This window comes from Oreochromis niloticus, linkage group LG11 (assembly GCF_001858045.2).
Source record: "Oreochromis niloticus isolate F11D_XX linkage group LG11, O_niloticus_UMD_NMBU, whole genome shotgun sequence".
Classification (NCBI taxonomy): Eukaryota; Metazoa; Chordata; class Actinopteri; order Cichliformes; family Cichlidae; genus Oreochromis; species Oreochromis niloticus.
The window spans coordinates 11245699-11273549 of NC_031976.2; the positions used below are offsets into that span (position 1 = coordinate 11245699).

At 41.6% G+C, this 27851-nt stretch overlaps 1 protein-coding gene and 1 long non-coding RNA gene across 6 annotated transcripts; one reads left to right on the forward strand and one right to left on the reverse strand.

Moving 5' to 3' along the window:
• Positions 1-98: 98 nt before the first annotated feature.
• LOC109204228 (uncharacterized) lies at positions 99-14451 on the reverse strand. Its single transcript, XR_003222169.1, has 4 exons — positions 14318-14451; positions 13734-13842; positions 12655-12822; positions 99-1564 (listed from the first exon to the last, which is right to left on the reverse strand). It is a non-coding gene; the product is annotated as an uncharacterized LOC109204228 (long non-coding RNA).
• LOC100706641 (protein SOGA3) lies at positions 6841-27851 on the forward strand. 5 transcript variants are annotated; one of them, XM_013270443.3, is made up of 12 exons: positions 6844-7057; positions 8035-8922; positions 9164-9388; positions 9525-9683; positions 10331-10402; positions 10758-11077; positions 11304-11463; positions 11749-11818; positions 12035-12581; positions 12688-12817; positions 12931-13256; positions 15989-16125. In XM_013270443.3, the coding sequence occupies exons 2-11, from the start codon at positions 8197-8199 to the stop codon at positions 13039-13041; spliced, it is 2520 nt and encodes an 839-aa protein (XP_013125897.1). In that variant the 5' UTR covers positions 6844-7057; positions 8035-8196; the 3' UTR covers positions 13042-13256; positions 15989-16125. The 5 variants fall into 5 exon arrangements, with proteins under 5 accessions (XP_025767238.1, XP_013125897.1, XP_013125898.1 ...); XM_013270444.3 differs by having other exon boundaries at positions 8137-8922; XM_025911453.1 differs by lacking the exons at positions 12931-13256; positions 15989-16125 and having other exon boundaries at positions 6841-7057; positions 12035-12339; positions 12411-12581.

Sequence of the window (27851 nt, forward strand, 5' to 3'; positions counted from 1 at the left end):
AAAGATATTTTCATTCAGCACTCACCAGAATCTTCATTAGGTACACCTGTACAACTGCTTGTTAATGCAAATATCTAATCAACCAATCACATGACAGCAAATCAGTGCATATAGGCATGTATACGTGGGAAAAGTGACCTGCTGAAGATCAAACTGAGCATCAGAATGTGGAAAAAAGGCGATTTAAGTGACCTTGAATGTGGTGTGGTTGCTGGTGCCAGACAGGTTAGTATTTCATATTTGCTGATCTGCTGGGATTTCCCCCACACAACCATCTATGTGGTTTCCAAAGAATGGTCTTAAAAAGAAAAGATATTTTGTGAGCTGCATTTCTTTGAGTGAAAATGCCTTGCTGACAGTAATTCATGAAGTTCAGAGGTACAGAAGCGCATTTACCCAGCAGATCGAACCTTAAATTCTTACATTTTAAATTCTTCTTAACATTTTTAACACTTTTAGTATTTTTATAACATTTTTTAAATTTTATTATTATTATTTTCTTTAATAATACCTGTATACTTTCTATATGTTCATGTAAAGTTGGGGAACACGAGTCTAAGAATTTCATTAAGGGTAAATGTTGCTACAATGTTATCTGTATATGACAATAAACTTGAACTGAACCTTGACGCAGATGGGCTACAGCAGCAGGTACCCAGTACCCAGGTGGCTTCCACAGTCACCATATAACAGGGCACCTCTGGGAAATGGTGAAACAGGAAACAGACATCATGGATCTGCAGCAATTGTGTGATGCTATCATGTCACTATGGGCCAAAATCTCAGATGAATGTTTCTCTGTTGAATCTGTACCATGGAGAATTAAAGCAGTTCTGAAGGCAAAGGCTGGTCTAACCTAATTCTGGCAAGGCCTGAAAAATGTGTTTGAATCAAGTTTGTGTTTTTAAACTTAATGTGGTTTTCCAGGTTTAAAAAACTATGGGGGAGAATGGTCACATTAAAATGAGCATCAGATATGAAATTGTGTGCTTACTACGCTGACCACGTTTTAAATTATTACGGAAATAACTTCTCATAAAGATAATGTACTGCCTAGTTTTATGATATGAAGAGAATAGACCTGAGTTTTCAATAGATATGTGAATCAAATGATCCCAGTTCTCAGCATAGTTTTAGGTTCTTCATCAAAACCCATCTGGTGGTGGGAGCATGGAAGGAGGGCACAATGGACCGGAGAGAACAGGTTTGATTTGTGATCCATGGCAGACATTGTGACCCTCGGAGTATTTGCTCATGCTAGTCCAACTGGGAGGCGAGGGTTCGGCTCACCATGTTAGTCTGCTGAGTCCATTTCTTGGCTGGATTATTCTGTCAAGGCCAATAGACTGGTAGACTCAGGTGCAGACTTGGAAGATCTCAGATCAGTGCGTGTTTTTTTTGTTGTTGTTTTTTTTAACAGTGAAGAAGCTATCTACAACAATCACAAATATGCAAACAGCAAACGATGTTCCAGGGAGGTGGGGTCCAAACATCCACCATGCACAATTTTCTCACTCTCACGCTCAATTCGGGCTCACCACACCAGGGGAGGAAATCCAGGAACCTGTGCAAGGGGAACAGAGGAACAAAATTTAGTGATGGCTGTATGACACCGATGCGCTGATATTTCACCACTAGATGTCACTGAAACGAAGCTTTGAATGAATGAACCTATTTTCAATACAGTTGATGAAGTGGTTCGGTACTGGTTCATTGCTTTATTTGCACATCACTATCAAAATCCACAAAGGCAGAAGCAGAGCAAAAACACACAGAACTGCAGGAGCCAGGGTTACAACTAACTGTTTAGTTCAATGATCCAGCAAAAGCTGAGTCTCAGGCCTTTAAGTAGTGTCCTCCAAATGAGATTATCAGGAGCAGGTGAGTGATTAGAGCAGTGTTCAGTCAGAGAACGTGAACCGCGAAGAGTCCCGCCCACAAACAGACACAAACAAACGAGCACAGAGAGGAGAGACAGAAAAAACAAAAGGGAAAAAGATAGAAGATAGAACCTGGAGCAGAAGCCAGGAGGACTGAGGGACCATGACAATTTGGAAAGTGAAGTTTATTTTTATTACCTTAATCTGTAAAACAGCCTTTCACTCAGAGTTGGAAAGTAAGTATATTTACAAAAGTGCTGAACTTAAGTATTTTTCTGTCTCCATTCTGCTTTATATTTTCATTCCACCACAATGAGATAGAAAAGTTGCACCTTACTAACAATGATTTGAACCAAACATTTCAAATTTGGATTTGTCACTTGATAAGACTGATTGACACTGATTTTTAGTCCATTTCTTGTATAATTTGCCATACATTAGCCTTTTATCCCTGTTTCCTTTCCTTAAGAACTGCTTCTGGACAGCCATCCTTCTACTGAGACCATTTCTGATGAGGCCTCAGCGGACAAAGTCAGGTTCATCGCTCATGTCCTGCATCAGGTCTACTGACATGACTTTCAGATACCATTCACTTGCTCTAAATATTTTAATTTTTATTAATTTTTATGTCTGCAACTTATTTGTGCTCCTCTTGCTTCCTCTGGTTTATTACACTACACATGCTGCTGAGATTTCAGATAATAGTTTTTTGGGAATCACTTTAGTACTGAAAGAGCACAATTTTATGTCTATCATCTGGCATTTTTTTGTAGTTTCAACTACAGAGTTGTGACCAATTTACATGGTCTTGTGACAGCCTGCTAGTAAAAAAGTACCTCAAAATAAAAATGAAAACTGGCTGAATGAACTTGAATGATTAGGTCAGCGTTAAATGGCTTAAGAAACAAACAAAAAGCATTCCTCTGAAAATGGTCAGGTACAAAGACTGCAGTCAAAATGAGTGAAAAAGCAACCAATGTCCAAAGAAAAACTCCTTCAAAAAAACCTGGAGAACTATTGCTCAAGACCACTTCTTGGAAGCAAAATATAAAGAAATGAGAGGTGGCTCAAGACTTTTGCACAGTGCTTAGTATTTAATATGGTCTGTTACCATACTAAACAGTGTATGCTGTCATAGTGTTAGCTTCCATCCACATATCGTTTAAACAAACTACTTCCAGACAAAAATCTCAGCTTTCAGTATTAATCAAGCAGTATTGATATTACCTTCACAAACAGGACATTGTGTATATGCAGCTAAGCAGTAGCCTATAGCTGGGCGGTTTCATTAGATTAAATAACATCTGCTGTTTTAGATATTGCAAAATTAATATGCATCAAACTAAGTATAATTCTGACAACTATTAAAATAATGAAAGAAAAAAAAAGAAAACCTTTAACCCCTGCCAAATTTTCCTCCAATTTAATGAGTCCAGACAATGGTTTCCATAACAACTGTATACAGCAGCTGTCAGACACCCCCTACCCATTCATCTTCTCAAAGCCCTCCCAGCCCCATCCCCATTATTCCCCCATTCCCCTCCTCTTGCTTTAATTTCTCCATGAATCAGCTGGGGCCTATGTGAGAAAGAGCACTAATGCAATAAACAGTTAAAGTGGGTTTTCATGCTTAAATGTGTATGTGGGTGGTTGGCTTAGTGAGTGAAAGTTCTGTGTGTATGTGCATGTGCATGTTGTTGTGTAAGAGGCTTAGAAACGTGTTTCTATGAGTATGCAATCCCCCTGCAGAGTTTACGAGTGGGAGGCCTCCACTAGCAGAGGGGTAGGCCTATCACATGGACAACGTTTGTATTATTCCTCAACCCAGAGCAATAATTTCACAACTCAGTAACATAACACCATAACCTCATCAGCAGCGTTTTCCTTGGATGATGACAGAGTGTCGTTCCAACCCTTTCAGTTCTGTCTTAACAGTCTGTTCTGGTGAAGAAATGCATCCCCATAGCAAAAAGCACTGAAAATCTCTGACTTCAACTTTTGAATAATAGGCTGTGAAATTTAATTACAAGTAGTTAAATACTGTTTATTTATTCAGAAATATTCATTATTATCTGAATATTTATTATAATTAAATTATAAGGAGCATTATACTGAGGCTTTTTAATGGATTCTTAAACATCTTATATGCCAGATTTCTAGACTAGTCATGTCAGTTAAGATTTTATGTGTTTATTTTAACTTTAATCAGTTTAATCTTATTAATGTGCAATTTTTTTAGGATGTCAATCCTGAAATGCTGTACAAGTAACGGCCCAATATACATTACAGCAGTTTAACTATGTGACTGGATTTACACAGAAATGCTTACTTCACTAAATTCCCCTGTGGATTTCACAGCAAAGTAACAATTTTCCTCACTGTCACAAGCTCAGCTGATATCTGGAGCACAACAACTGAGGCTGAAGACAGGCATTTTTGTTCCTCACAGGGGAAACGCATTACACACTGACTTCAATAAGCACTCAACTGCTTACCTTTTTAAAAAAAGGAGATTTCTTTTTTTAAATTATTTTTGTGTGACATGTGACTATTTTAAGAATGGCTATTAATAAATAATAAAGCAATTCAAAAATCAATTTAAGGCAAAATAAAATCCAGTAAGTGTAAAGTTTGTGTGCATGCCAATACCTTCATATGCAATCACCATTTTACTATGGTGTTTATGCTAATGTAGCAATACTACATTATAATATCTGGAAAGGATGATTAGAAATTACAACTTCATGCTGCAGATAATTTCAGATAATATCGAACAGTGACATTGGCCCGGTTGTCTGTTTATGCTGATGCTACTGTGATGATTTGGGATAAAGGGTTTTGGTATTAATAGAAGAAGTGAGAATTAAAGAGAGGCTTGACTGAGTTGAATGAGGGTGTTATTTTTAGATGGATGCTCATTGGGCCCACTCTCTCTCCTCTCACCACCAGTGCATATAGTTCCTCTGCTGGTGCTCATACCAGTGAATGTTATGGGAATGAGATTTGGTACCCAAGAATATAGACTTGTAAGTTAGCATTTCTTCTGACAGGACTTCAGCTCACAAAGCATTTCCTTCACATCCACAGCTGCATTTCAGTGTAGTTTAGTCTTCCTTTGGGAGTTAATCTGTGAGTGAATGAGTAAGTATTGTGTAACTATTGTAGAGATCATATTGTATTGTATGATGTTTGTACTGTACAGTACTGTGCAAAAGTCTTGAGAGGCCCGTCTTTCTTTATATTTTGCTTCCAAACAGCCAGACTTTCATGTAATCTTTTGAGGTGATCTTGAGCAGTAGTTCTACAGGCTTCCTGAAAGTCTTTCAAAGTTTTTCTTTGGATTCAGTGCAGTTCTTGTTTGTGGTCGTTTTCAGAGGAATGTTTTTTGTTCGTTGTTAAGCCACTTAACAATTATTTACTTGGATGAAAATAAATAATTGTTAAATGTTATATTTACACTGTATGCTGAATATAAACTAGTTAAACAGAGATATGCTATCAAACTACAAATCTGCATGTTACCAGGAGACAGGACACACTTTTAAGCCAGTTATCACCTTCTTTTGTTTCACAAGGCACAGTTAGAAACCTTGACTGTCACATAAGTGCCTTGATGACGCAGACATCTGCCACTTTAATTCAAGTAAATAATTGAATATACCAGAGTAAGGAAAGGGGGTAGAAGTGGGGGAAGGGTGTGAATGTGTGACAATGCAAAAGGGACTGCAAGCCCCCAAACATCTGTCATCCTATCCTGTCCCAAAGTGGCGGATTGGCCCTGCTAGACAGCATTTTGTCTGGTGATTAAACTGCGATTACAACACAGAACCTTCTCTGTCTGTCTTTTTAAAAACGGATCAAGATATACTGTTGCAAAAGCCTGAAGTGACAGAGGCAAATGGATTGTTCAGACGTAGGAGGCCAAGATCTGTGGTTTGTGAAGCCTAGAAAACCAATGCCATAAAACCTTCAGAGCATAGCAAATCCCCACTTTTCAGTCCAAGTCAATCCCTGGCACTTCCTGCATACTTGTTATTTTACTCACTGTGGGGTGATGCAAACAACTATTCACCACTTTAGCTGTGTATCTTGGAACAATCATGCAGCACTTCAGATATATATGCGCTTTCTCTTATCATCTATAAGGTAACTACTGATGCACGGCCAAGAAGGAAAACTTCAAATAACTGGTCAGATGAGTCTGGCCTTCATGGTCTGAGCCACTAATAACATAATCAAATTGAAGTTGCCTTGAGTTCAGCCTGTTCCCAAACAGAATAAATTACCCTCAGTATATATTTTCCCTGGGACTAACACACTAACCTGCTTTCAACCCATTTCCATTTTCACACAACACACATCCAGAAAGAATTGCTGGGAGAAATGGACAGCACACAGATTTCTGTGTGCAATTTCTCATTTACTCCCCCGAAAGCAGTACATGAAGGCTGCCTCTCTTCTCTCCAAGCACTAACTAGTCTGACTCCTGGGAATGGAAGAATTTTGTGCATCAGCTTCGGTTTGGGAAGAAGAAGGCAGCCGCCAAGAAGACGTCATATGGGAACTACCAGTGTAATTAATGTTTTAAACACCACAAAGCTAAGAGCTCATATGTATTCTGCTTAAAAGCCACAAAGGGAAGTGTGACTTGTAATGTATAACCAAAAGTCTAATAAGCAAACAATGTTACATATTTGAATTTGAATATTTGCTTATTTTATGGAATGTTGTTTTTAAGTATCTGTACAGTATCTTACTGTATATGCAAATATAAATCATGATGCATAAGAAAAAAATATATAAATGATGGGTAAATGATGCTTATATGCTTTTAAAATAGCAGACAATCATATGCCCTGCATGTGCAGACAGTCTAAAAAAAATTAATGATTCAATACCAGGTTAATATAAAGCTGCGAGAACCTGTGTCCAATCACAATTCAGAGCGAGGCATCGAAAGCAGGACAGACTGAGGCTCCTGCCTCCTTCCAATGAGAAGAGCCCAGCTTCGTTTCCGTGCAGCTCGGCCCCTCCCTGCGATGATGTAATGTAATGAATATTGAAACAGGTTGCTCGGTGGTCGGGAGGCGCTGGAGTCAGCATCTCTTCTGCCTCCCCATCATCACTACCCTTCAGCATCCGACAAAAAGAAGAAGAAGAAAAAATCCCCAGAAAAGGTAAGAGATGGATTTGAAAGTGCATAATTTCCACGTGGTGATACCTTTTTCCTTTGAGTACTCAGGCGTGTTTTAGATGAATGTGGGCAACAATAACCTGTATGAAGGGCAAATGTCTGACTGTAGTCCACATTATGTTCTCAGTCAGGCCTCCAAGGTGGGATGATTTACACTTGCTGCTGTTGTTTGTTTGTAGAAGACACACCAGGCAATACATGAGTCTGTATGAGCTGTTTTTTCCTCAGTTTGGACTGATTTAGTATTCTTTAGTTTTTCGGCGCTAAATAGGAGGACTGTGAGGCAGCCAGTCGATTCCTGGTCCATTTAAAACTGAAGCAACAAAGAGAGAAAAAAAGCATGAACAATGCCAGCTGTGTAATAGGTTAAAAAGGGCGTTTTTCTTTTATTGCCTCTGATACTTTTGTCGCTCATCTTCCATTCAAGTAATGAGTCAGCGGGCATGTTGGAAACGAAGAGTAAGATGATGGCTGACAGGAAACAGCTATCTCCGGATGAGTGTGAGGGTGGTTCTTAGTGATCCATCACGAGGCTGGATCGCCCTTTGTTTCTTTCAGGGCGCTCGGGGATCAGATCAGGGGCCACTCTGAACCGGCTGTCTGTCAACTGAACAAGTAGCGCTGCTTAATTGGCTGGCTGCTGCCTAAGGTTTAATAGCCAAAGACATTAAGTTACATTAACCTCGCTCTCTCTCTTTTTCTCTCTCGCCCACTTCCCACCCGTTGGGTGCGTGTGATGTAAATGTGGATTGTCTAATTACCCGGCCGAGCTGCAGCTGATCTCATCTAACAGGGTCTGTATGACCGACTGCTTAATCAGTGGTGCTCACAACACACCTACTGGCAGCTTTCCTCTGGCAATGGTGTAACCTAATAAGCCTTGCCTATACACGGTGATCCGTGGTGCCTCCCGGTGAATCTCTGTCAGTTTTTCCAAATTTTATATATTTTTTCCCGCAGGCTTTACTCCAAGAGGCAAACTATTTGATCGACCTGTAGAGCATCGTTCTCCAGCCTACATCCTCCCTATCCTTTATGTCTAAAAAGTCAATTGTCCCCCAGATACAAGGATACTGGTAAAGGGGATGGATGTTGTTGAGGATGAGCTGATCCTCTGACACCATGATGAACCCATCATCTGCCGACTCGCCGCGGCAGCCAGACAATAGCAGCCGGAAGCAGCAGCAGCAGCAGCGATCGTCGTCTCCGGCCGGGCTAAAAGACGCTGCTTCTAAAACTACGCAGAAGGGCAGCAACCCATCAAAGCCCATCACATCAAAACAGGGTGGAGGAGGAGGAGGGGGAGGGAGAAGTAGCCGAGGTCATTCTCCAGTCTCCACGGGCAGGGAGCGGCAGGCCGGAGGCGCTCCTGCCACCAGAGGCGCGGCTGCTGTCCAGCCTGCTGGTGCTGAAAACCCGACGCAGAGCAGGCCCGCGGCGGCCGCAGACAGAGGAGCCGTCCAACCAGCAGAAGACGCTTCCTCGCCCTCCAGAGCTGATCAAAACCGCGTTGTCTCCGACCAACCCTGCGCATCCAAATCCCCCAAACTGAGGAGCAAAAATCCGAGGGGAGGGGAGGCAACTAGCAGCAAAAAGAGCTCGAAAGGCACAGTGGGCTGCGGACCCGGCTTCTGGAAAGAGGGATGCTTGCAGTCCGAGCTAATACAGTTTCACTTAAATAAGAGTTTAGGGAAGAAAGGGACAAAGATGCAGGCGAAATCAGCATCTCCGCCGGGCTCTGAGCCCGAGCTGTCCCCCGAGCGCGACAGTTCGCAGGTGGCTGCACAGCCAGACCAGAAACTACAGGAAGAGCTGGAGAGACTGGAGGATGAAAACGAGGATTTGAAGGTAATGCAATTCTACGCCAGGGCTTAAATTTGCTTAAATAATAGACCATGGTTTTTCTATTCTTCTTTTTTTTTTCTTTTGGTGTGTTCAACAGTCGCACTTGTTGTATTTGCACGCTTACTGCATGACCACCGCTTCTGTAGTGTTCCTAAAAACTACATATTTATGGTAGTGTCAAATTTACCGAACAGATGCTGGATTCGATTATTTCATCACGCATTTCATTTCCACGTTTTATTAGAATGAAATCGAGGAGATGCGGGCAGAGATGGATGAGATGCGGGACACCTTCTATGAAGAAGATGCCTGCCAGCTGCAAGACATGCGCAGAGAGCTGGAGAGAGCCAACAAGAACTGTCGGATTCTCCAGTACAGACTAAAGAAGGCTGAGAGAAAGAGGCTCAGAATCACAGAAAGTGGCCAAGTGGATGGCGAGCTGCTTAGAAGTCTGGAGCAAGACCTGAAAGTGAGTCTTTGGATGTCTCATCATCATCATCATCATCATCATCTAAATTAATGATCAAAACAATGACTGAACCTCCCTCCTCTTTTTATTTTCCTATATGCTGTTTTTCTTTATTCTGTCTTCACTCCTCTCCCAGGTGGCAAAGGATGTGTCTGTACGCTTGCACCATGAGCTGGAAAATGTGGAGGAGAAGAGGACAAAGACAGAAGAGGAGAACGAGAAGCTTAGGCAGCAACTGATAGAGGTGGAGGTCACCAAACAGGCCCTGCAAAATGAAATGGAGAAGGCCAAAGAGGTGAGGGGCTGAAGGCAGTGTGTCTTCATTTGTTTGACTATCTGTGGCAGTTACACAATGCAAATTGTTACCTGAACCAAAAGTTAGACTATAAGATGCCATTTGAATATCACTGGAGAAAATGTGATGGCGAGGTTGAAGAGCAGGGTTTATCAGGCAGTAATTCTTAATATACTTTCAGAGTTTTTCCACAGTTTTCCAATGAATTTATGAGCTCCAGATTAAAATGAGCTAAAATCTAAATAAAATAATCCAAAACAAAAACAGAAAAACCTGCTTTGGGTACTCGGGGTTTATAGCAATATAACAGCCAGATTCATTGTCAGTGCAGCAGCTCTACTACCCTGCAGTAATATTACATATTTAGGACAAAATATCTTTCTTATGATGTGATGTGTAAGAAATATATTCACAAACCAGTTGTTTTTGGGTGTTTTTCTTCAAGGCTCTAAAATAACAACTGCACAGACAGCAGCGTGCTTTGAATTTGAATATCTTACCAGAAACATTCTGGAGGGCGAGTTTAAGCAGTCCTCTTTTTCCATTAGCGAGTGTTCAGTGTTCCATAAATCTGGATGATATCACTGCCCTCAGTAAGAAAACGCCAAGCTGCCGCTGATGGTGATGTAACCACTGTTTCCCCGCAGCTCTCACTCAAAAGAAAAGGCAGTAAGGACGGGCAGAAAGCAGACAGAAAGACTCCACAGACCCCAACAGAGGTGAGTCAGCAATTTATGAGATTATAAAGGTATAACCTTTGGCTGATATGTTTAATAAGAGGTTATTTTTCCTGTGTAAATCTCCAAATGAAAAATAAATGTTATAGACTGGCTGGATAGTCATATTTTACAGTGAGTAAAAGTAACATGGAGAAACATCAAACCCGGATCTTTAAGCAGGCTACCAAAGTCATAAGAACACCAGGGAAGCTACATTACCACTGTATTGTTGCCGGTTTGTCTATGAGACTAAAATTCGGAGAACTTAAAGAACTGGGCAAAAGAGTTAAGACATACTTTATTTCTCAAAAGTTGGGAAGTTACTGAATGAAATAAATGTTCTACCTGTTCATAGGAAGAAAATGAAGATCTGAAATGCCAGCTAGCTTTCATCAAAGAGGAAGCCATTTTGATGAGGAAAAAGATGGCAAAGATTGACAAAGAGAAGGACCGACTTGAGCAGGAGCTCCAGAAGTACCGGTCCTTTTATGGGGATGTGGACAGCCCTCTGCCTAAAGGTGAGGCTGGGGGGCCTCCCACCACCCGTGAATCTGAGCTGAAGCTCCGTTTACGCCTCGTGGAGGAGGAAGCAAACATCTTGGGGCGAAAGATTGTGGAGCTCGAGGTGGAGAACAGGGGGCTGAAGGCTGAGCTGGATGACATGAGGGAGGACAGGTACTTGGCACTCATTCATGAGAATCCTGATGAGTCAGCCAGCAGCTTAGTGGAATGAGATGATAGCTGTTATGAAAAGAAAAACTGGGGACTCGGGAATATTAAATATGTAAATTCTGATAAAGATAGTTATTGAAATTATTTCAAGTTTGAATATGTAGAAGCTGGAAGAGTAAAAGCACCCGACGTCCTCATTAACACTGCTTGTCTGCTCTTTACCCCCTAGTCTGGCAGCAGCTGGAGTGGATGGCTCTAGCAGTGGAGGGCAACAGAGCAGAGAGCAGGGCGAGGCTCTGTCAGAGCTCAGGCAGCAGCTTCAGCTGGTGGAAGACGAGGCCGAACTTCTCCGCAGGAATTTAGCAGATGTGGAAGAAGAGAACAAAAAGGTAGACAGTAAAAATATATATATATATATATTGTACAAAAAATTCTACAAAAAATTGAAACATTTCTGCAACATCAAAAACAAACATTTTTTTGCAGTAACTGCAAAAAATGTAAATATTAAAAAAATAAAAATGCTGACAGCTTTCTAACACCAATTTTCATGAAAATTGCAACAGACTAGATTATCAACATAAGATGGCAAGTGTTTCCTTGTTTTTCTTTTGGGTAAATGAGTCTGATTGATGCTAAACACACATCAGGATAACACTGAGTTTCCTCTTCAGGTGACAAGTGAGCTCAATAAACTTAAATACAAGGCTGGGTCCCACGAAGCTGGATCAAGACACGGAGGAGGTTTGTATGTTTTTTAATATTCTAAATGCCTGTCATTGATGTTGTAGCAGGAGTCAAGCAACTGCACTGCAAGTAAAGAGGCATCTCTTCTTTTTAAGCTTATTAAATCTGAACCAGGTGAAAAAAAATGTGAAACAAAAAACTCCAGGAGCTGCACATTCAACCCTAATTTGAACTAATGTTCCATTTTCCATTGTTGCATTATTTCAACCCCAGGAGGAGCTGACCCTGCTAAAGTGGAGGCTCTCCAGGAGGAGCTGAAAGCAGCGCGTCTGCAGATCAACGAACTGAGTGGCAAAGTTATGCAGCTCCAGTATGAGAACCGCGTGTTGCTCTCCAACATGCAGCGCTACGACCTGGCCTCTCATCTGGGCATCCGTGGCAGCCCTCGCGACAGCGATGCAGAGAGTGACGGAGGGCGGGACGACGACACACCTTCAGCCTCGGCTTCCTCCCCCCGCCTCCTCCCGCCACATCGCAAACGCGAGGGCCCAATTGGAGGAGAGAGTGACTCAGACGAGGTGAGAAACATCCGCTGCCTCACCCCGACGCGCTCTCTTTACTCACCTGTAGATAGTCGTTTTTTATCCAGAAGCCTGAAGGACCGGCAGCAGATGATAGACATCCGCATCGAGGCGGAGAGGCTGGGTCGGACCATTGACAGGCTCATCGCTGACACCAGCACTATCATTTCTGAGGCCCGAGTATATGTCACCAATGGGGAGCTGTTTGCTAGGTTGGATGAGGATGAGGAAGGTGGCAGGTAATTGTTACATGAAAAAAACTATCACAGTTTTGTGTGATCACTACACTGTCGTAGTCTCCTCCAAATTTACCTGATTTTGAAGTCCAAACTTGTTCTTCCTCAGGATCAGAGAGCACGAGCTGCTGTATCGTATCAACGCACAGATGAAAGCCTTCAGGAAAGAGCTGCAGAGCTTCATAGACCGCCTGGATGTCCCCAAGCAGGACGACAAACAGGCAGAGGAGCCACTTTCTGTAAGCTGATAAAAACAAGAGTGACTGTCACATTTTTCCCTGCACTTTTCTTCTTCTAATGCTCATCATTCTTCTCTTCACTCCCATTTTTCCTTCAACTGTCATCGCTCCAGATGTTTCAGCCCATCATTTTGCTGATCCTCATTCTTGTTCTGTTTTCCTCACTGTCTTATGCCACCATTTTTAAATTGGTATTTCTTTTCACCCTGTTCTTTGTACTGTAGAGCACACTTTCTGCATCACATTATGTTTATTTTTTATTGCTTCTTTTTTTTTTAACTTATTGATTTATTTCACTTTTTGTTATGTTGAACACATTACGTAAGGTCACGCAAGGTACAGTTTTTTTTTCAATTTCCAAGTATGACCCACTCATCTGTTCCGCTGCTTTCAACATTCCCTGGAGACCACACACCTTGAAGCGACAGTGGAGTTTTAGGTGAGTATGTCATTCAGTTTTCCTACTGTGAAAACCTGTGATAGAATTCCCTTCACAGGTCAATCTAGGTTTAAGATGAGCATATCTGATTCTTTGAATCAGAAAGAAAAGCTGTCTGAAAATACCTGTGAGGGGAAAAGTTTACCCCGAGCTGTGCATGTGCCTTATTTATGTGACTACAGGAATAAACACACATCTTTTATGAATACACTGTAAAGTCTGTGAAAATGCACATAGGCCTACACACACTCAAGCACCCTCCCACAATAACACTGACACTCATACTGTAGGACTACATCTCCTGCAAGTTTTTCTTCTTAGGCAGCTGTGCTGAGTCACCACCAAATGTCAGCCTAATGTACAACAAATCATCCACACAGTCACGGGAAGCATAACGGGAGCACTGTCATTTTACCTGCATTAGTGTTGCACTGAGAATCTTACAAAATGCGTCTGGGTGAGTCTGCAGAAGCATACCGTTGGTGGATCTGTTTATCCAGCGGACCTGACCACCAGGACGGGGGCGGAACCGGTCCACTGCTTTCATCCCACCGGTGGGATGTTTTACGTCACATATTAGGGCCAGCTGTGGAGGGAGAGAGGAGGAGAGACGGAGAGGGAAAAGGGAGAGAGAGAAAAGGTTTTTTTTTATTCCTGTTAATGAAAGCATAAATTCAGCGGTAGCCTCTCGCTCTCCGATCTTTTTTAACTGAACCGCCGCATTCCAGTTACTTCAGCCTATTTTGCTGGCTGAAATGAAATGTGTATGTGTGGGGGGAATGAGGACAGTCACTGCAACACTCGGGATTATCAGAGGAAAAACAGGTAAGAGCGCAGTGTTCGGCTAAGCTGCACGTGCTTCGTATTTTTTGCGCGTGAACATAGCATACTAACACAAACGCTATGTAGTGCATGTAAATGTAAGCCATTAATGTTATTTCGCCTGCTAATTACAACGTTAATAATAAAAGCAACACGAGTTAGCCCACTTTTTACATGCCTGAAGTTACACACAAGCTATAGAGTCACAGTGGTAGCTCTGAGGATAAATACAAACACACCCTTCGTTGCTTTCCTCGTGATAGTCACCCCCTCGCATGCTAAGACAGCGGATGAGAAATGGCTAAGAGAGGAGAGATGGGCAGGCTTTGTTTACTGGGGTAAAGTTTCTTTAGGTAAGTTTCTTTTGCAGAAGTTGAAGATATCGTGTGCTAGTATTACGCTAACAAAAAAAGCTTTAAAAAAGAAAGAAAGAAAGAAAAAATGTAAAGAGTGAAAATTAGCTGTTTTTAGCTAACAGTGAGGAGATTTGTTGCCATGGGTACAGCACAAGGTGGCACCTCTTGCGGCGTAATTAGAGGAGCCTGGTGTAGATTAGAGCATCTCTTTTACTCCTCAATACCCCTGCAGGCGCCGTTCAGCTATCTGGCTTTAAGGGTATAAACTCGTGGTTACAGGGGGTAAAAATACTCCGCAGCTCTTACATCAGTGCACTCCACAATATATTTTTGGGAGCTTCTCCCATTCGCCTCAGAGTGGTTACTGGGTGTCTTGTCATTGCTTGCTCTGGATTGTCGCCTACAACGTCTCTGTGTGTGGGGCAGAGACGCGGCACGGAGCTGAGCGTCCCGGGATTTATTTTTGTATTTTTATTTTTTTAAACATGTGAAATTAAAAACAGCGCAGGTTTAGGACACAGCAGAAAACCTGCACTTTATTTAAAAGAGAGGGAGAGAGAAAATACCGTGGGGATTTGCTGCAGAATGAGGGCTTAACTTCACCCCCGTGAAGATATGGAAGGGACTCGAGCGTCCTGCGTAAGCGCTGCTGTGACTGCTCACCCGAGCGCTGCTGTGTGGCCGACGTGGGATTTGATCGGGTTTGGATAACTTTTTCTGCCACTGGTCACCACTTGAAAAGCAGCTGGAGTTTACGAGAAAGCATGCCGAACTATTTGAAAAATGTTTCCTACTTATCCCATACGGAGAATCGATGGATCTACTTAAAGATTTGCTTTGTGATCGTCCTCTAAAAATCGATCCAGTCAGGTTATTGTTTTAATGTGTTCTTTTAATGCACTTAAGAAATGTGGAGCGCTTTTGTGAACGGCGCGGGGCTGCACAGTGGGGGCGGTGCTGGCGGGGGATACGTCCCTTCTCAGGGATGGGAGTTTGTCCCGTGCTCCAGGATGGAGAGGGCAGACAGAGGCAAGGGAAAAAATCGCAACCCGCTGAGGAGGATCTCTTCCCCACCCACCGTCTTCAGTCAGATCTACGACACGCAACTCGGTGCTTCCCCCGCAGGTGCAGAGGGTGGAGCGGGGTCCCAGCTTGAGATTCACAGGGGGCAAATGTGGCCAAGTCCAGAACCCCAGCAGCAGCAACAGCAGCGGGAAGCCCAGCATACACGGCTAAAAAAGAAATTTGAGGATCTGAAAAAGCGACACATACATGACAAAGAAGAATGGATGCGCCAGAAGGAGTCATTGTTGAGAGAAGTGGCTGACATTCAAGTAATTGAGAACATTACCACTCCTCTGTCAGCTATACTAAAACACGAATATTTTGTCAGTAGCACACAACTATAAATTGGTGTATTTAATGTTCTTAGATTATTCTTTGGAGTGAAATTGAATGTTTAATCTTCTGTTTGTGTAACCAGCTGTCTATTATCAAACATCCATTCTCTTCTGAGTTCTTCTGTGATTGTAAAAAAAAAATGGTTTCCTGCAGGGAGGGGAGAACAGGAGGATTCTGTTGGACCTGAAGACGGTTTTAGAAGAAGTGCAGGTGGAGGTGAAGAGAGAAGAAGAGAAGAGAACCGAGCTCCAGTTGCAGTATACCAGAGACAGATGTGCATGGGAGCTGGAGAAAGCTGAACTTAAATGCAGGATTGCACAGGTAAGTGAGGGATGATGGTGACTTTATTTTTAGTATATATGTACACACACAGACACATCTTATTTTAATAATTGCATATTTTCTTGTGTTTGTGCATGGCTGGCATTCATTGTGGTGTAAATTGGACTTGCTGCCAATATGGCAGGGTGATAAGTGACAGTGGCTTCTATCCAACTCAAGCCTCAGCTCAGACAAAAGATTTGCATGGAGGAGACAAACTTAGTTTTCTCACCGAGCCAGAAACCAACACCAAACTTGGCTTTCAACTGCTGGCTCTGGGAAAATGAAACATTAGCCTGTTTTGGCAATGGATAGCTATTGTTAAATGTGGTGAAAAAGGACAGAAACTACTTGAAGTTAAGTTTGCATACCAGTGCCATGCTGTGTTGGGCACTGTATGGATCACTTGAATGACCATTCACAGCTATTCTTCAAAGCAGTGTGGCTTTAGGGATTTAGCATTTTTTTTCTGGTTATATCAGAAGATGGATTTATTTGGCCGCTTTAATGCCTAAACCTTATGAAACTTGTTCTTCCTTTATAGATCAAAAGAAAGAATGAAAACGTTTCATGCTGTGAACTCTGTTAATATTAAGACTTCACTGCACGCTGACTGCTTTGCATGTCTCTTTGCTCGTTAGATCTGTAGTTTCTCTGTGATGTTGTGATGACAGCAGCTTTATCTGCTAGTTGAGCCCCATATCATTCCTATCACAGACTTTAAACTGATTGATCTCCTTCTGAGTAAAGTCATGAAGCTCCTAAATTCTATAACATGGTGATAGAAATTAAGGGGTTGCTGCAATGATACTGCTGAGAAGTCTGACAAAACCACTCATGATGTAATAATACTAGAATTAAACTAAGTTTCAGGGATTTGTCAGATCACACACATATGGTTTAACTACCATAATGTAGTTTTTCTGTATGTGAGTAGAGAGCAGACTGTGACTTCTCAGCTCTTCTCTTTGTCCCCCAGGGCCTTTTCACAGTGTGGTTGAAAAATAGCCAAATAAAAACGGACATTTACTGTTCTGCTTTGTGTCCGTAAAGCTCAGTGAACCAGTGTGAGAAAGACAATTCAGTTTCTGCAGAGCATACCATGATACCAGAGAAACACACACACTGATGTTTTCACCAAGATGCTGTAAATGTACTTATCTGTATTAGAGACAGTTACCTGCCACCTGAGAGCTTTTTTTTGGCACAGGTGTCTGTCAGTGTCTGTCCTTGGTAAATGTTTGCAAAGGCCTCATAGTAGTTTGTGTCATAGTGTTTTGTGTTTGTGTCAAATGAGAGTATTTAGAATGTTGCCTCTCATGCACACTCACAGTTTTCTGTATGGATTGCACAAACAGACAAAAGTGAAATGTGACATGCTGAGTAAGATTTACTCCATTGTAGTTCTTTGTCTTGATGCCACATCCTGCCACAGTTTATGCTTTTGGGCACATGTTTACCAAGAGTAAAAATAAGGCTGCCGTTAAAGATCCAAATCCAAACTATTTACAGCAGAGAACTCTACTAACTGACTTGCAGACTTCTAATTACCTTGCATATCATATGAGGGGGGGGGTTAGAAAAATACAGGATTTAAGCCTGGAGTCTATTGTTTATTTCACTCTTTTCACTTCTATGTGGACTACTGAACTAAACAAATGTTAGTTGTCTGTGAAACACCTCACAAAGGTTGACAAGAATGAATGCAAATCAATGAGTGGAGGTCAGCCGAGCAAGTTGGGTGTAGCTTCATTTCACTTTGAAGTGATATGTGAACTATTTCAGTGTGGGTGACAAACTCCTCTGTCATTTTCAACATGTTGGTTTCACTGTGCCAGAAGCAGAAGTATCAGTTTTTTAGTGAGACAAAGCAAACACATGGTGTACTAAAGGGCAAGAAATCGCGAGGGCGCTTTGAATGTGACCTTTGATCACGTTGATGACAATCTATAATAGTAATGGAATGAAGAATATTTATACATGTACACTCTGTGCATATATGTTTTAAAAACTGCCGTTAAATGCATTCGACTGAGTCATAACGTTAAAGTGGCATCAACTGAGCTCTTTAGTACAGTATGCTGCTAGCTGAACAGCTAGATGCTGTTTATTTATTAGTGCAGTTTCAGGAGACATTTTGAAAGCAGTATCAGACTTTAATTTATTCTCTTTTGGTCGTTTTGTAGGTGGTGAATCATAAAGAAGCTGCAAGATTTAGCCATATGAGTAGTTTTTTTAAAGTTTGGCTTCACTGATATGTTTTCTAGATTAATTGCTGTACCAGAGATTATGGGCTCCAAGCCAAAGTGAGTCAAACAAAGGGCTGCAGTATTTTATCAGCAGTTGTATGTTTGTGCTCATATATTCATATATTAAAGGCACATAATTTTCTTTGGTGGGCTTTTGTATTTTGTAACTGCTATATGTTGTTTCCAGATACCAAAGAAGCATCCAGGGTCCCAGGCAGAGGTCTTAGCCCAGATATTTCCAGGCATATTTCCCTGCATGCCACTGATTTATGAATGCTGCTGGCAGCTAGGAGACATCTCATTCTGCTTTAGCAGCCAACGCTCCCTTCTCCCTTTACCCCAGCTCCCCGCCTCCCCTTGGAATGTAACATTGTACAAGCTGTGTGTTCGCTATTTATAGTGGGTCACCCTGGTGACACAGTTACCTTTATATACCCTGTGTGCCATACAGTGACTGTCAGGGTGGCCAAGAGTAGTTGGAGGTTGTGTATCAAAACTGAATTTAAGGATGTGAATGAGTGTGTTTCCTTGTGCTGGAAGAAATGCTGGTAATCTGCGTCTCTGTTTATGTGTTCCTGCGGTTTTTCCTTTATAAGACAGTTTGACTTCCTTTGTCAATCATTGAAAACTTTGCTTGGCTCTTTATTGTGACTCCAAGCATGTTATTTTTGTATTTTCACTACTTGTTTACATTTAGATGTTTAAATAGAGTGTGGACAGCACCCATCATCATCCATCTCTAATTGTGGAGAACTTTGAAAAGAGCTACAGGCAGATTGTGTTGACTTGTTTTCCTACTCCATAATTTGTTGACCCCAGGCCACAGGCAAAAATAACACCATGACCGAGGTTTTTGGTTTGTGTCTGCGGATGGACACTGAAATAACGCATTTGTGCAAGCTTATGTATTCTCTCCCTCTTTCTAACAAACACTACATACAAACTCGCACATGCACACACACCCAGGCACACTAATATATGCACAGGCGTTGTCCTGGGCTCTTTCCAGCACCAAAGCCATTTTTTTTTTTTTTTTTTTTACTAGCAACAAAAATGCACATTTGCCACGGAATGCACAGATCTGTGTACTGAAACACTCCCCTATCCTTAGTTCTGTTAAAAAGCACATTCTCTACATCAGATGGGTTTTCCCCAACACTGCTATATTAAACTGCGAGGCCATCAGTGCTCTAGTGTTTGTTATTTTCAGGCTAAGTCAGTTTTAAGGATGTCTCTTTCTCTCTCTCTATCCTTTTCTCTTACAGTTCATAGTTTTGCAAGATTTCTTTTCATTCTCAGTAATTCGATAACATACTTTCAGTGTCCATGTTTGGCTGTTCAACAGGGAAAATCCCAGGGGAAATGCCCATCCTATCTTACTTAAAAAGGACCTTGATTTAATTAAAACAGAAAATTCTATTTGAATCCAAAAAGATTGGCATTTTAGTAATGTTTTCAATGCTATTTGCATTGAAAGGAATCATGGTTGTAGCCTTATTTGTGTTAAAAAAACATCTTAACACAAATAACTGGATTACCAGACTGTCATTTGACTGAGGTCACATCTGCAGACATATTTTCCAGTGTGTGAAAATGCCATATCCTGCACTGTATCCTGTGTTCGTTAAGTACCATAGAAAAGAAAGTTGAACCCTGAACCTATGAACCTGTGTGTGGGTTCTTACAGGATATTTTCAGTATTCAGTTTTTTGCCTTTCTCCCTCTTCCTACTTGTGAACCCACTCACACTTATCCCTATGGTGTATTATTCCCCCACTTCCTCCACCTTCTCTTCCTGCCCCTCCTTCATTCTCTTAATTCCACATTTAACATTTTCTCCTACTCCTGCCTTGAATGTCTTGTCATCTGGCTTTCATCCTCTGGTTCTCCAATTGCAATTTATCCTTTATCACGACTGTTTTCTACAATGTCTCTCCCACTCTTTTTCTTTCTATCTCCCTGCTAACTTTTTTCTCCTCCTCTGCAAACTGTGCACTCCCTGTCTGGTTCTTTCAGTTGGAGGCTAGAGAGGCTGCTGGATTGGTACGTGGAGGGGTCCAGTCAGCAGCAGGATCTGGCTCTTCAGCTTCACGGTGCACTCGAGAACAGCACGGTGAGACATCGACGACCTGCAGGGAGAGGGAAGAGCAGCAGAGGATCCTGGCAGATACATATTCTACGGCCATGGACCTGCGCAGCCGCCTGGAGCACAGTGAGAGGGACTGGTTGAGAGAGAAAGCTGAGCTGCTGGAAAGGTTTGACGTGGAGAGAAGGGAGTGGGAGAGCCAGCTGAAGGATATGCAGAAGAAAATAGAAGAGGTAAGATGTTCTGAGTGTGAGAGTATGTCCACATTTCATTGGATTTGTGGTTAAAGGTGAAAGTTGTCTTTATAGTCACAGTCAGGGCAATTTTGTTTTGCAGCAAGTTTATATAACAGTAAACACAACAACAACAAAAGCTTATCACATAAAAAGTAAAACATCACACCAAGTATGCAAAAATTACAAACGTTGTACAGTAGTTGTTGAGTAGTAGTTAACTTAGCCACTTTTAATTGTCCATCCATAACAGGAAATTATATTATGTATGGCTTCATATAGCTGCTACAGTGTGTAACACTTCCCTCCTTCACATCCTGTTCACCATCAACTGTGTGAAAACATCCTCCCTGATCATTACAACGGAGTTTGAGGAAAGAAAGGCATTGGAGGAATTAAAGCACTCTGCTAGTCCTCTGGACTCTGAGACAGGCGTGAGGCAGTGATTAGGACTGTCAGTGACCTGGAGTGCTGCAGTAATGAACTCCTCCATATGTAAACATCTATGTTAGACAAGTCTGCAGCAGTCAGAAAAATGACTGGTTTCTTATTTCTATTTGGATAATAGAGTGTGCTGATATGGTGCAATTGGTCCAACCTTGGTGTGAAGTTATTCACACTTTTCTAAAGTGCAAATTGACTAATTGAACACAAGTTTAGGAAATCCTTGATCTTTAATGTTTAGAAGTATACCTGTTTATGTGAGAACAGCAGAAAAGGTCATTGGTGCCTCACTTCTAACACTATTGGACATCTACAACAAGCACTGCATCTGCAGAAGTCTGGGCATTGCAAATGATCCCACTCATCTTTTGTGCAGTCTGTTTTCACTTATGCAGTCAGGGAAAAAGGTACAGGAGCATTTGCTCAAGGGTCACGCTCCTGTTAAACAGTTTGCACCCCTACATCAATCAGGCTGCTGAATTAGAACAACAGAAATTACTTTAAATCTTTGCTGTCTGACCTATACCAGTTTACTAGCTGTTTATCATCCTGCTATTTTGCAATATACACATTTTTTATTTTTAAGTTTTTTTAAAATGTTGTTTTGTTTTTATGTAGTTACATAAAGTTTAGAAATTAAACAAGTGGATTGAAATCTGACATGCCCAGAAAAACAGATTAGTGTTTTTTATACCCAAGTAGTTGGACAGAGAGCAAAAGCACTGGAACAATTTGCTATGAAAAGAACATGTGGCTCTAATTTGCCCCCTTGAGACCAGAAAATTAGAGAGGAAAACAACAGAGGAATAAAGAAGGCTAAAGCGCAGTAGTCCCATCTAGACATTGCATGATGAGAAGGGAGCCTAGTCGGCATGAATTGCTTACTATTTTAAGATTTCCATGGTAGGAGGCCAAAGGTTATCCAATGTTATTTGAGAGAAGTCTTTGAATGTTATTTTCTTTAGTCTGCTGTGGTCTAAAAATGTTCATTAGCTGTCTTGCCTGACTTCTCATCATTTAACGTGAAGTTATTATTATGCATAAGCAGTGGACTCAGAATTTTACTGTATAATCATATGGTGCCATTTATAGTCTTCGCACTGCTTGAGCCTTTCATTATCTGTTATATTTAATCTCATCCTAAGGTTGAGGTTGGGATATGCTGTAACACACTAGTCTGTTAAAAGATGCATGTCATTAAATTAATAATATCAGTGGATAAAAAAAATCTTACTACAGATATTATTTTTCAAAAATATTTTCATTCTAAATAAAATATTTGCCTATTTTAATAACAATATTGCATTTCCTTCATTATTAGAAACCTGTTAACAAAGTCTGTCAACATAGCTGTGTAAATTCTGACCTCTATTTCCTCTTCTCATGTCTAGCTGTACTGTGAGGTGAGAACCAAGCGAGCAGGGGCTGGACTGGACAGTGGCAGACAGGATGCCGCCAGTGATGCTGTGCATAGACTCAGCATCCGCTCCACCAGCACAGGGTCGAGTCTTCTCAGCGATAACTCCCACTCGGAGCCACTCAGCAGCAGCAGTCAGTCAGAGCCAAACAGACATCCATCTTTACCTGGACTTTATCACAACAGAAGCATCAGTGTTGATGGTGGTTGCGGTAACAAAGACAGTCACCACTCCACCTGTTTCCAGAAAGACAGTCTGTGTGATTTTATAGTTGGTAATGAGTTCGCTCGGAGCCAGTATTCACAACCTAAGCTTGTGGATGTATTGAAATCTGCAGGGACTTGGCAGCAAAGCTCAGTCACTGATAATAAGGAAGATGTGGATACAGCAGCGCTGGATGCTGATTATCACGGAGCCCCAGAATGTGGAGTAAAAAAGGAAAATGTTTGTAAAGGCAATGAGGAAAGAGACCTGAGCGACGGCAGTGACAAGAAGACGAATACGATTGCTCTTAATGCTGTGAGGGTTTTTATCTATTTTTTAAATTTGCTATTAACTTTAACACTAGATATATTACATTATATTTGTCACTGGTGATGTTAACAGTGTACCCGTACTCTGCCCTTTACCTGTATTTTAGTTATCACTTGGTGACCTTTTGCAGATAATCCTCTTTATGTGCCATACCACCAGCTCTAGGTTTTAGTGATAAAATACTCTGGCATTACACAATATTCATCTTGTCTCATTGTCTTTCTTTCTGCAACGTTTGTCTGTTTCAGGCTCTCAAAGAGATTGCTCGTGTAAGTGAGGAGCTTTGTAGTTACCAGGATGAGATCAGAAAGAAGAACGGAGATAAGAGGTAAAGCCCTGTTTTTATGTTAACTCTCTGGCACCAGCATAGGAGTAGGATAATCTGTATCTGCTGAAGCTCACCATGTACATAGTGTCAATGCCATGTTTGTTTTATTGCAAAGTGTACATACATTACATTTCTCCTCAAACTTCGGATGTAAATTGTCTAGATTGATTTTGTAGAAAGATACTGGACTCAGTTTACACTTTATTTGCTTTCAGGAATCGATCTGAATCTCTGTGCCTATCTCAGGAAAGTGACATACTCTTTGACCATAATGAAACGCGCCTAGATGTTGATGAAGCTCCTTGTGACCTCAGCCAGATCTACGATGATCTCCTGGCCTTGGAGAGGGAAAATTGGATCACTTTGTCTCCAGGTAACACCTGGCAAGTGAAAAGAGGGCTGAGTGAATCCTGGACAACAAAGAACAGTGATCCAGATGGCTACACAAACACACAGACAAGCCATGGAGTGCACTCTGAAATGGATACAGCAGCCCCACCCATCCCTCCTCGGACCTCCTCCTGGAATCTGAGCACTCCCATCCATCCGGACACAGAACTGCACATCCCAGAATCTCCAATATCAACTGTGAAGAAGTGCCATAGTCCCTGCGCTTTAGTGGACAGAAAGTGTAGCAGCCCATCCATTGTCAGGAAGTTTGGGGCTATGCTACAAGAAAATGAAGGAAAAGTTTTTGTAGATGGTGTGGTAGCATCGTGCTCTGTGCCTGCTAACTCTAACTGTAATATGGCCTGTTGCCATAACCGCTGGTCCTGTGATACAAGCAAGATCACTAACAGTAAGTTGTCCACATATGGATCTGTGCAGAAAAGCTTCTCTGAAGTCAACATACGGACTGCCAGGAAAGATCTGTGTTCAGATTACGGTCCAGGTGTTGGAAATTTAAAAGGTGCTGAGGCACAAACACCTCAAACTGTCAGAGAATTACCTGTAGAGTTGCTCCTGTCCTCACCTGTCAGCCCCAACCTTCAGGGATCCAGAAGAAACATTATGCTGGAACAAAAAACAGCTGAGTTCAACCGAACTTTATTTCAGGCAGAGATGGGCCGTGGGGTAGATGGAGAAGACAGTTTTAGTGCAACGAATACCAGCTCAGTGGGTTTCCAGCCGGTCCATACAAAATCTGAGGTTTTACCTTCCAAAGAGACTAAGTTTGAGCCACATTTTACTGATGCAACCACTAGCATCATGGGTGTGCATCCTGAAGCAACTGTCTCAGAGTCTGCAATACAGAACCCTGAGGTCCAACCAAGGTCAGTAAGATGCACCACTAAACCAGAGGAGGCTATTATAAAGCAAGAACCTCCTTCTGTACTTTCAACTGTTCCACCACAGGCTGTTCTTAGGGAAGCACCAGTACCCTCTCATAATCCTGCACACCATTGTGAGGTCAAGCACAAAGTTCGAACAGCAAGCAGTCCTTCGAAGAAAACACAACACAGAGGAGCAACAGAGGGTCTTTTTTCTGAACCGGTCTTGCCTGCAAGTACTCAGCCAGCTCAGCCTGTGGATGATTCCAGCTCTAAGAAAGAGAATCCCTATGGAGCAAAGGCTCAGCCAGTCAGAGCTGCTGTTTCACTCCAGCAGCTGTCTGCTGAGAACAAACAAAGACAGACGGCAGCGCCAAGACATGTTTCTGGGTCTTCCTGCCAGTCTGACTCCTCCAGACCTGGGCCTCGAATAATGAATGACCATCCGTGGAAACCCCTCACTCTTGCTGCATACCCGAGGCCTGAGGGATCCAGGTCCAACTATGGAGCAGTGGAAAGAATTCTGAAAAATTATGAAAGTGCAGCTCGGGCACAACAGAACCAACAGAACGAGATGCATTCTAACTCTAACCCATTCTTCAGTGCTGCACAGGAGAAGAACGTCACAGAACTGGACATGCTGAATGTGAACCCTCTGCCTTTACCTCTTACTTTGAGACACACACAGAGTGCACACAACTTACAGACACACGGCAGTCATGCACAGCTAAGCAGCCACAGTGCCAGTGGTGTGAAAGAGATACAGCTTGTAATACAGGTGGGTGGAGCTTGACAGAATTATGCACGCTTGTATTAATGGAAATGCTTTTTTCATTCAGCAGATCTTCACATTGAAGATGTTAATATAAAGAAAGTTCACTTGAAGAAAGTCTGCAACTCTGTGTTTAAGTTTGAACAAAATCTATTTAAGTAATACTATAGTTTTGGGGCCAGTTATACCAATGGACCAGGAAGTTGTACATTTTGTTCTGTTCCATTATGAAACACTAGGCAATTACCCTTGACTGAGGACAGCTCCAGTGGGAATGTTGTTTATTTCTGGTATGTGCTAAGAGACAGAGGCAGGCCAAAGCCTCCATTATAATCTGGGCATCTGGGCCATTCCATTGCTTAAAGGCTCTTAACAAAAGGAACTGGCAGTGTGGTATATAAAGTTTAAAAAAGGGAGGTCTGTTCACCCTCACTGGCTTGTCTTTCATCTTTCAATGGTTCTATAGTGGAAGTGTTTTTCTGGCCTTTGTGTTGAAATTACAGAAGTATCTGCAAGAAACCAGCTGACTAAATGCCCTTGGCAGATTGCAGAGTGGAGTGAGCTGAAGTGATTATGCTTCTTTCAAGTCATGCAAATGTTTAAGAAATTGTGCAAGTAATTATCAGCCAGTTTTATTTGACCTCGTGAAAAGAACGTAATTGGAGGCACAACTGAGGAGCACTACCCAAGATGATTCTGAAGTGCTTTTAAATCGGTTCAACTGCAGCATATGTAAGATATTCAGTTTCACTTTCCCCTCGACCACCATGTGTGACTTTTTCACATAAGAATCCTTTATTTTAGTGTTCCTGTTTGAAATGTGCCTGTTGTTTTCCCTAGGGTCAAGAAGACAACTAATGGAACACATGACAGAATGTAAAGTATCTAAGTGTGTGAATTTGATTGAAGACAGGACGGTGTGATGATCCTAAATGTTAATTCATTTTTTTCCTCTCAGGAAAATGAAGAGCCTTCTGTCTTTTCTTCCTCCACCCACAAGAGCTTTTCAAGACCTGCCCGCCCAGCCAACCGTCGTCTCCCCTCACGATGGGCCAGCCGCTCCCCCACTTCGTCCTCTTCCACCTCGTCCTCTCCCTCTACCACTCCTGTTGTGCCTCCATCCATTCCCCTTCAGAAGCTCTCCTCCTCCTTTACATACTCACATGCCTTTCACATTGAGACTATCATCATTTGATCTTCACTGTGTGACCGAACCAACCAGAAGCCTTGAATAATAACCTCTGAATTTTGAACCTTTGCTTTTTACTGTTGTATATAAAAATCCAGACTGCCTCTTAGTTTCTACAGACTAAGAAGTGCTTTAGTTTTGAGTTCATCAGCGAACTCTTAGAATGTATGGTATCCAGTGGAGCCTAATTGACCAAGAAAGGTAAGAAGTGTCTGAAGCAGCTTCAGTAATTCAACAGTACGCTCTGATTAATCTGCTAGGAATCATACCTTGAATCCGACGTTGAATACATCACCTTCCAAGGAATGACACAGCCGGCGTGTCAGTTATTTATGTCAACCATCTGAAAGGATAATCTCTGCTCAGGTCTGGATTCTAGCTTTGACTAGTGTAGCCTTGCTAATCCATCAACAACAGACACTTCATTTCTCACTCTGATATATAAACTGTATTTACACATTGAAAGTGATGCTGATAAAGTGGTTAAACCAAGTAAAATCCAAAATAATGTATTTACAATGTACTTTATTTTGTATTTTGCGTGCATCGTGTTTATGTGCTTTTTTTGCACAAAGTGTGATATTACATATACAACATGTAGCATCATGTTGACTTCAGAGATAAAGATGGTGGATTTTCTTTTAGCATTACTTTCTCCCAAACAAAGCAGTGTCAGTTTTCTGCCTTCTTGATCACTATCTTCAGTACATGCCTGGACTGTACCTTGCCTGTGACTAAAACACATTGCTTTACACTTATTTGTGGTTTTAATTTTTCTTTACTAAGCAAAAAGAACATTTACTTGATATCAACAGGTTAAATGTGAGGTTTTTTTTATAACTTTGTACCAAAGGCTGATTTATTCAACATTTCCTTTTTTTTAATTAAATGCATTGTTTGTAATTACATTTTTTTTTGTCCATCCACTTCTGATGTTTTCTAGAGTTTCTGTCAAAACTAATTCTTGAGCTCCTGCTTAATTGCATAACATCGCTAACAATGCATATGAAAGACATAGAACAGCCTTTTTCTCTACTTTTCCTAATTCTGAATGGTCACATATCAGGACATTACTCAGCTGAGTAGTACAGTATTTTTGAGTCAAAGTCGTAAATCATGAAAGTGATGCCTTTGCTGTTCATTTTGTGTAATAAACATAAGGACTTGGTGA